Here is a 10,179-nt window from a genome sequence, read left to right on the forward strand (position 1 = left end):
TTTATTTTGTCTACAGGGTTAGAAATAGATACAATTTTATCTATTTTCCTTATGATTAACTATTTATCCCAACAGTACTTATTAACAGTTCATCTTTTCTTTATGGTTTAAATACTGTCTTTATCATTTATTAAATTTTTATACATAATAAGGTCTATTTATTGATTCCCTATTCTTTCATATCAGTCTTCATTCCATTTGTTCACAACAGCATAATGCTTTAAAGATAGAGGCTCTGGAAAATGTTTTAATAACTTATAGAGTCAACCACTACACTCTGGAATTCTGATGTGTTCTGATTATTATTTGCTCTGCTAAATGAGTTTTATTTTAACTTGCCAAGTTCTAAAAAATACAATTTTTCAATATTTTCTCAGGAAAGTTTTAATGTTATAAATTATCTCAGGGAAAACTAAATTCTATATGACATTGAGTCTCCCTGTCCAAGAACACAGTCTGTTTCATTTGTTTGTATAGACAACACATACATTTGTTGGACACAAGTTTACATATATGTATTCTATGAGTTTCTTTTCCCTTTGGCTCATCTTTATCATCTTTTTAAATGTTGTCTTTATGATTTATAATCTAGCATCCTAAAATTATATTTGTAGTTTCCCCATCAGTTCTATCAATGTTCCACATAGATACTTCTACCACCTGCAAATGGAGGTTAACTCCTGCTTTCCAATCCTTATGCTTCTAATTGTGTTTTTCTTGACTACTTTTATCATCTAATACCTAAAATTAAACATGTTAAATAGTAATAAAAACAGAAATTCGAGTTAAGGCTTTTTCTACTCTAGTCTTTGTCCCTCATTCATAGCAGCACTTTAATGTCTGAGAGAGAGGTGTGTGGCCCAGTACAATGCACTTGAAACTGACATAACTGCGAGCCTCTCTTACCTGAGGAAAGAAGGCTTTATGTGTTTTGTTTGTTTATCCTCACCCGAGAATATTTTTACATGTATCTTCAGATAGAGCGAGAGGGAGAGATGGAGGAAGCAAGAGAGAGAGAGAGAAACACTGATGTGAGAGAGACACATTGATTGATTGCCACCCGCAGGACCCCAACCAGGGCCAGGGCAAACCTCAACCAAGGTACGTGCCCTTGGCCAGGATCAAACCCAGGACTCTCTGGTCCACAGGCCGATGCCCTAAAAGCTGAGCCAAACCGGCCAGGGCAGGAATGAAGGCTTAAACATAGTTCTGAAACATACCTGAGATAAATATGTTATCATATGGCTTATGAACCTTTAGTTATTTCCTTAAAAACAGTTTGAGAAATGTTGTAATCAATGTAATTCAGATGTTTAGTTTTCTGAACACATGACTTCTTAACCCAGAAAATATGCCTTCTTATTGCTTTCTCTATTTTTAAAAAAATTAAAATCTGAATTCATAAAAGTTTGTCATACATTCATCATTCAGCATGTATTTTAGCTGAAAAAGTTTAAAGGCTGCCTAATGTTAATATTGTTTCCATGGTAATTAGTGGAGTCACATCAAATATGTAACTTAATCAAACTGAACTACATGGGCTTAGAGAAAGAGACAGAAACAGGAGACTGGGACACAGATACAGAATAAGAGAGACCAAAAAAAGAGAAGAATGTATATAGGGCAGAACATTCTATCTACTGCTCTGCTCGATACGTCTGTGAGCTCCTGAGTGGTTTCTCTCTTTTATTTTGCTCTTACTGAAGGGCATGCCCCCACACTCTGTGTGGGTCTATTATACAACTATATTTGTCATGAATGTGTCTTGGTACATGTATATTGCTGTATACATTCTATAACATAAAACTACATTAAACAAATACTGAGTTTGATGTATAATGTAAAATAATTTTGCAAATATGATTTTTTCAAGTTTATTTTAGGGCCTCTCCTCTAGCCCACTTATGTGACCCAAGGTCTAAACAACAACTTTAAAACTGAGTATTTGAAGATGTGTGTTTTAAATGAGGATTAGCCTTTGTATGTATTATAAAGGCTAAATCACAGTGTGAGCTATTGATACTAGAGACTGTGCTATTCACATTTAGTGTCTATCACCTAGAATAGTACTATTCCTTAATCACTCATTAACAGGCTGAAATCATCTTCATCATCCTCATCATTCAAATTCCACAACTCAGTTATTCATTTTACCAGGTAAAAATTTATAATTTTTTATAAAATATTTAACTTAACTAATTTAATCTGCAAATTCTTTAAATCAGGTATTACTTCCCTCAATTTTATAAGAAAATGGGAAAGATGAGCCAGCTAAAAGAAGCAGAGCTAGATTCTGAATATAAACCTTTCTCAGCTCAAAGTCTGTATTATTTTAGGAACTTGCCTTTAATGTAAACATCAAGAACAATATTTTTAAAAAGTGACATAACATTGTTTTCAAAACTGTATCTTTATTTCCGTAGTCAGCATCACAGTTACCATTTAAATGATCTCATTATGAAGTAGTTTAAAAACTCTCCTGCATGTATTACTTAATAAAACATCCATATACTTTCTTTTGTTGTTAATATTTGTCAGACACCCATCAGTTAGGGGTATATGTGTCTGATTGGAAGATCTTTCATTTCAAGAAAATGTGAAATGTTTCCATGGAGATCAGCTTGAGATAGCCCAGTGACGAACTTCTTAGCTATAATTTCACATTGGTTTCTATGGTTTCCAGATAGGGGAAGAAAATGAAGTTGCAGATTTTTTTGTAATGTAAAAGGTTATTGGAAAATAAGAGATACTGCTCAAATTAATGTCATCTCCCCAGGAAACCAACTGTTGTTAGTGCAAAACATGAAAAATGTTATGATGTTGCATATCTATGCACTTTCTATACTTGTAACAAATGAGGAACTATCATGATATTTCAACAATTTCCAAAATTAGCAGAAACTTCTCTTAAAAGGGATGAATTCATAGTTGAAATCTGTCTGAATAATGGTTACTAATAACTGGCTTGCAATCTCCCTTTCATTTTTATATCGTTAGAGATGTCACACAGTGCATCTGTTAAATCAGTTAAGGACATGAGAGAAGACTCTGACACAGAGATATCTCCTTATTCATTATATCTGAGACTGGAATTCATACATTTTTGGATAGTTCTTGTCGTTGATATTATCTTATCTATACGGCTGTGCCGTGAAGCAAGAACTAGTGAATACTAGACCTCATAATCAAAATGCCTGCACATGAATTAGACTGATCAAACACACACCACCCCTAGGCCCTCTTCTCCTGCCTGACTTACCAATCTTTCCTTTAGTTGGCAGGCAGCCACACCGTTTATTTACCATTTATAAGATCGGGGTTGTCTTTTCTTAGAAAGCAGGTGAAATTCTTAATAGAGCAGATCAAAAGCCAAGAGATGTGGATTCTATTTTTATCTTCATTTTTTAAGTGAATTTATGTCACTAAACCAAACCCACAGATAATCTTTTGTAAATATCTATTCTATAGGATACACAAGCTTGTGGACTCAACAGAATTACTATAATTTTCACATGAGAAAAACACTCAATCCTTTAACAACTGTTAAGCACAGAGAACTAAAAACTCTAATTATTCCTCTGCCATTTATGATTTATACTCATTCACAGTCCAGTAGCAAAATGTAGCTCTAGTGCCTCAGTTTTTCCAAAAAAGGAAGAATAGGTGTCAAAATTAAGTCTGTCTTTCTGCCAAAAGCAAGCAAATGTATGCAATAACTGCCAAGTAATATTTTCCTCATAATAATGCTATATAATATACTTTTCCAAGAAGTGTCAGTCGATAGAATTTTGTTGTGGTGAGTAATATGATAAATGTATTCCAAGTTAGTTTTAAGACATGGAGAACAACAAAATAGCTAGCATCTGATATTTTACATATAATCATGGTTAAAATATAATATCCAGTGAGAAATGTTAGAAATAGTAAAGGACTTAATATCTAAATTTATTATATGAAACCAGTGGCCACAAATTTTAATAATAATTTTAAGCACAAACATGTATACATCCATTCCTTAAAATAAGTGTTCTTAAAAATATATGTATATGTATGCATGTATATATTAATACAGATATATGTGTATATCAATGTATTTATCATAGATATACACAGATATACACATATATGCATACTCTCTCTCTACACACACACAGAACTATACATATATAAACCTAAAGAGGTAGGCTTTAATCCTCATTTCAAATAAAAAAATATTCAGGGTGAAGGTAAAAAGAAAGTAACTGCCCTTTTCATTTTAATTTATTAAAGATCTTTTATTTATTTTTAGAGAGAAAAAGGGAGAGGGATAGAGAAACATTGATGTGAGAGCAACCGGCTGCCTCCCACCATTCCCTCCCACTCCCCCAACTCCCGAGATCAAGCCTGCAATCCAAGCATGTGCCCTGACCAGGAATGGGACCAGCAACTTCTCAGTGCTTGGGATGACACCTAAGCATTGGAGCCACATTGGCCAGGGCAAAACTGGTAACTACCCTCCTAAAATACTCATACATACTACGTGCATTCCTTATCCCTACTTCCTCATTGATACACTCTCTCGATAATGCTTTTTACTGCTATGGTTTTCACAATAATCTATAATGGCCCCCTTCTTCTCTAGCTGTGGCTTGAATCCTTCTCCCAAACCTCCAACCTGTATGCCTGAAGAAAGACTAAGAGACAGCCTAGCTTGGAAGTAAAGCAACAGGTTTTAAAGCTCGACTCCTGGCTCCACTGTTCACAGGTTGTGTGTTTAGGAACATTTAAACCTACGGTTTATAGATATGTAAACCTATGACCCCATAGGGAGTTTCCTAGTTCCAGGGGACTGAGGAAGAAAGAGATCAGATCTGGTTTTACAAAACATGCTGGCCATAGCTGAAAGTGAACAGCTTTAGAAATACAGATTAATTCCCGGTTGGCTCTGAAGAAAGAAAGAAAATCTGCCTAGTGGGCAGCACAGTGTACATGGTTGTTTATGTTCTTGGAAGGAGAAATGGCCACAGGTCCAATTCTATACCACATCATGAGTAGCAGTTAAAGGCTTGGCAGTCTGGTCAAGGAATTAGAAGAAATGCTATTGGAAATTTGGTGACAAAAAATCTGGAAACAACAGACTCCTCTAAATGAACATAGGTAAAAGATATTCATGTACTATCTAAATACTCACCAAAAGGATACTCAGCAGGGGAGTATTAATCACCACGTGGACAAGATAACTCATTCTATCTCAGCCCCTGTGAGTTTTCACAACGGCTCAGAGACAAAATGGCCATGACAGCAGGAATGGAGGCTGTGGGTGGGCTCAGAGGGAACTTGCACTCCTAAGGCCTAGCCTGTCTACAGCCACTGTGGAGTGCCCAGGCCACCGAGTGGGCAGATCCACACTGGCCTCCATTGCCAGCATTCCTTGGGGAAGGAAGCAGGCAGGCATCAGTGCCAGTTGGATCTCATCGGCCCATTTCCATCATGGGAAAGGTGGTGCTCTGTTCTCATTAGATGACACAGTTCCTAATAGTGTAGATTACCTTCTCTTCCTGTGGCTTTTCTGTGAATACTTTCATCTATGAACTTGTAAAATGCCTTAACACCATAGCATAAGCAGCAGATTCTGATTAAGAAATGTATTTTACAGCAATGAAGTACTGTAACGGGCTCATGTTTATGGACTCATTAGCCTTACCATGTTTTCCACCACAGACAGAATGGCATAATGACCTTCCGAAGTGTTAGTTACAGCAACAGCTAGATAACTCCACCTTGCAAAGCTGAGGCAGTATCTTCCAAGATGTTGGATGTGCTCTAAATAACCAACAAATACGTGGTCCGTTATTCCTGGAGCCAGCATTCATAGGGCCTGGATTTAAGAAGTGGATATGGGAGTGGCTGCCCCACAATCACCCCTAGTGATTCACTGGAGAAATAGCTGTTCCCTGTTTCCATGACTTTGGCCTTTGCTGGTCTGTAAGTCTCAGACTTCTACTAGGGATCACAGCAATGGTCCCATTAAAATGGAAGTCGAGAGTGCCACCCTGCCATGAGAAAGGGATTGAATTTTGTGTCCCCTTTGGGGGATCAAATTAGTGAGTTAGTTTTATGAGAGAAAGTTGCATCGTGTTAGGTGGAAGCATATTTTGGCTTCATTTGAAATATAAGCACGATTAGAAAAAATACACACTGATGTCAAGTTGAGAAGGGGTAAATTACTGTGGCTTCTAAATATCAACTTAGTTAAGTATTAGTTCTAATTCCCATAATTAATCCTATATTCTATACTGCTTATACTGGTCCTGTTTCTCTGATTAAACCTTGAATATAGAACAAGCTTCTACAAATAAGACAAACAACTGAATAGAAAAATGGAAAAGAAACAAACAAAAAAGTCACGCAAAAGAAAATAAAAAACAAAACCTAACGCAGGATTTTCAACCTCTTCAGTAATCAGGGAAATGCAAATTAAAACAGAAGCTACTACTGCACACTCATCAAAGTAGCAAATGTTAAAATGATTGAAAACTAAGAATGAGCCTGGATGTATTGCAAGAGGAAGTGGTGCGCATTGCTTGTGAGAATGTAAACTATTTAACCACTATGGGAAATAATTAGCAATACTGATAAAGCTAAAAATGGGTGTTCCCTAAATCTTACAAATTCTATACCTAGGAAAGACCCTAGAGAAACTTTCAGAGTAAAATGGGTACAATACCAATATATAATATATTTGAGGTTAAGAGCAATATAGTTACTTTTTTTTTTTATCCTCACCCGAGGACATTTTTCCATTTTTTGTACAGATAGAGCGGGAGGGAGAAAGAGGAAGAGAGAGAGAGAGAGAAACATCGACGTGAAAGAGACACATCGAGTGGCCGCCATCCACATGACCAACCAGGGCCAGGGACAAACTGCAACCGAGGTACATGCCCTTAGCGGGAACCGAACCTGGGTCTCTCCAGACCGCAGGCCGACGCTCTAACCACTGAGCCAAACCGGCCAGGGCAATATAGTTACTTTGAAGTCAGTCATTTAGGAGAAGGAGGTGATCTCCGTTGCTAACTATGGTTGATAGCCTATAAAATTATTCCCAGTGATCCCTGCCTACTAGTAATTATGCCCTTGTATAATCTCCTCCCCTTTTGTATGGCCTTGGTTTAGTGACTCACTTCTAGAGAAAACAAACAAAGAAAACACTTCCAGTAGTGACAGAATGTCACTTGCAAGATTAGGCTATAAAAAGACCATAGCTTCTTTCTTTCATCTGAGTACCTTCTTTTACTGCAAGGAATGCCGACTGCTGCACTGTGATCTCCCCTATGAAAAGACCCACACAGAAGAACTGGTATTCCCAGTCAATGTCCAGCAAGGTCCTGAGCCCAATCAATAGTTTTATAGAAAGTCTGGATGTGGATCCTCCATCAGCTGTGCCTTGAGAGGATAAGAGACCTGTTTGACATTTTGATTGCAGAAGTGTGAGACCTTAGGCCAGAGACCTCCAGGTAAGTAATCCTCAGATTTTTGCTTCATAGAAACTGTGAGCCAATGCTTACTGTTTTAAGCCACCAAGTTTGGGGTAATTTGTAAAATAGCAATAGATAACGAATATGCCCTCCTATAATCATTGCAAACACACAGTGGTAAATAAATTCATTATTTTCAGACTAACAGGGGCACTGAATTATTTAAAGGCACCCATTAATTAAACCAATAATTACTGAAGGCCTAATCTACCAGGCTTTGTTATAGGGATAAAATAATTAAAAACGCAGTTTCCAACCTTTCCTTTTATGGAGTTTTTCACACAGACAGTAAACAATAAAATATATCAATAAAATAAAATGTATGCCAGATGATTATAATTTTTATGAAGAAAAAATAAAGCTAGGAAGCAAGATAGACAAAGCCCAGTCTAAGTAGGGGTTGCGATTTTTTAATCCTCACCTGAGGATATGTTTATTGATTTTATAGAGAAATGAGCTAAAGCCACATCAGTATGAGAAGTATCGATCAGCTGCCTCCCAAACACTCCCTGGTAATTGAATCCACAACCTAAGTATGTGCCCTGACCAGTGTATGGGACAATGCTCCAACCAACTGAGCCACCCAGTCAGGGCAGTTTTGCAATTTTTGAAAGGGTAGTCATAGCTTTCTCTGAAAAGACACGTGAACAAAACCCTGAAAAGTGTAATGGAGAGTGAGTCACATAGGATCTGGAGGAAGTGCATTCCAAACAGAAGAAAAAGCAAGTGGAAAAGTCTTGATGCAGAATAGAAACAGACCAGTACAGAATTTTAAGGGGTCTGTGTACCCTTCTCTTAGCTTTAACTCTGCTGTGAAATAAAAGTCTTGTGTTTTCCAAAAAGGAATGCTATCACTAGGCTAATGTTTTTAAATAATCATACTGGCTACTGTGCTTAAAAAACATTGTGTTGGGCAAGGTAGAGGGGGGTAGGCCTGGGGGAACATCAAGTGTGGCAGCAAGGAGATCAGCCAGAAAGTTTTTATAATAATCTCAGTGAGACCGTGGTGGTTTCAGGGAGAGAAAGATGAAGGATATGAAAAATGTTCAGATCATAAATATATTTTAAGGAAGATTCATCAAGATTTGCCAGGCAATTAAATTAATTCATAAGGTACATACGTGTGCACAGCCACTGAAGGATGTCTAGAGTAAATCATTAAGCCAGAAGAACACACGCTTTATTAATTCTATTTTCAAATATTTGTTATTCTTAATCCCCTGTAATCTATACCCACTCTTACAGCCTTGCTCCCAGGCATTATAATGACTACATTCAATGATCTTTTAAAGGTTTCAAATGTATTTTAATTATGCTGTATTTAAATGAGCAGCAGAGTGCTTAAATGGCAGGTAGATTTGAAAACAATTCTGTATTACAGCAACTGTGATGGTTACTCATCATTCCATTCTTTTGGAGTGACTCTGCCAACAGGGGATAGGTTCCATTCTACTCCAATCTGTGTGGTTGTAAATATCCATGCAACAACACAGAAAACAGTTCCACTGGCTAGTATAGCATTACCATAATTGTCATGAAAATCTGGGGAGTGTTTTCTGTGGCTCTGTCTTGCCCTAATTTGCTGAAGGCTTCTAATCTTGAGACTTCTTAGTGTATTTCTAGCCAAGGGAAACATCATGAAGGTGTGAAGGGATTGCAGTTGATTGCAGCTGCTGGTCTATTTCCTTGTAAAGAGACCTGGAAAAACAAAGGATAAGCAATGACATCTAATCTGCATTCATTTCCTCCCCCTTGAATGTTTCTCCCACTTCACCTTTCTGGAGGGTGGCCAGGCAGTGAGTTTTGACAGCATGATATATGGATTTGTGTTTCAGCTCTGACCCTGATTAGCTGTGATCTGGGGCATTTATTTAAACTCTCTTTGCTTTAGTTTCTTCAGTGGCAACATGAGAGAGCAATGTTCAACTCCAAGAGGTGATGTCAGGATTACATGTGATAGTCCAAACACCAACCACAAAAAGAAGAACTCAGTAAGCATTAGCTTTTCTATTCTTTACAAACAGCCAATGGCTTGCTCCAGAGAGAGACTCCAAATTCATCAGCATAGCTGATAAAATGGCTAAAATGTCCAACTTGCCCCACTAGTCCAGTGACATACAATAAACTCTAATGCCAGTCCAAATTACAAGGCGTTCAGAGTGCATCACAGCTCCTCCTCCCATCCTGCTCCTTTCTCCCTTCCTAGTATACCCTTGTTCTGCTCCTTTCTTTTCCTTCCATACCAGTAATTCCTCCTTGAACCTTCCTACAGGTAAAACTCTACCTACTTTTAAATCCCAGTGTAAAGCCTATGGCTTCTGTGAATTCTTCTCCAAAGCCTCCCTAGGATAGATAAGCCCCTCTTTTCTGGGCTACCAGAGTTAAAGCCCTTTTTTCATAGCATAGTACACCGGCTTTATTATTTTAAAGGCTTTATTTTTTAGAGCAGTTTTGGGTTCACAGCAAAATCAAGTGGAAAGCCCAGAGAGTCCCCATATATGCCCCGACTCCACACATGTGTAGCTTCGCCCTCCTGAACCAGAGCAGTGCATTTGTTACAATTAATGAACCTAAAGAGCAGCCGTTGATCAGATATTCCTTTGCAAATATGTTTTCCCAGGTTGTGGCTTGTCTTGCCATTCTTTTTTTTTTTTTTCCTCACCTG

General features: G+C 37.5%; 1 protein-coding gene across 1 annotated transcript; it reads right to left on the minus strand.

The window, feature by feature from the left end:
* Positions 1-8,907: 8,907 nt before the first annotated feature.
* LOC118618411 (cytochrome c oxidase subunit 7B2, mitochondrial) lies at positions 8,908-9,153 on the minus strand. The gene has a single exon (XM_036244659.1). It carries the CDS (start codon positions 9,151-9,153, stop codon positions 8,908-8,910), a length of 246 nt encoding a protein of 81 aa, XP_036100552.1.
* Positions 9,154-10,179: the final 1,026 nt, after the last annotated feature.

Source organism: Molossus molossus, unplaced genomic scaffold (assembly GCF_014108415.1).
Source record: "Molossus molossus isolate mMolMol1 unplaced genomic scaffold, mMolMol1.p scaffold_m16_p_1, whole genome shotgun sequence".
In the NCBI taxonomy this organism is placed as follows: domain Eukaryota; kingdom Metazoa; phylum Chordata; class Mammalia; order Chiroptera; family Molossidae; genus Molossus; species Molossus molossus.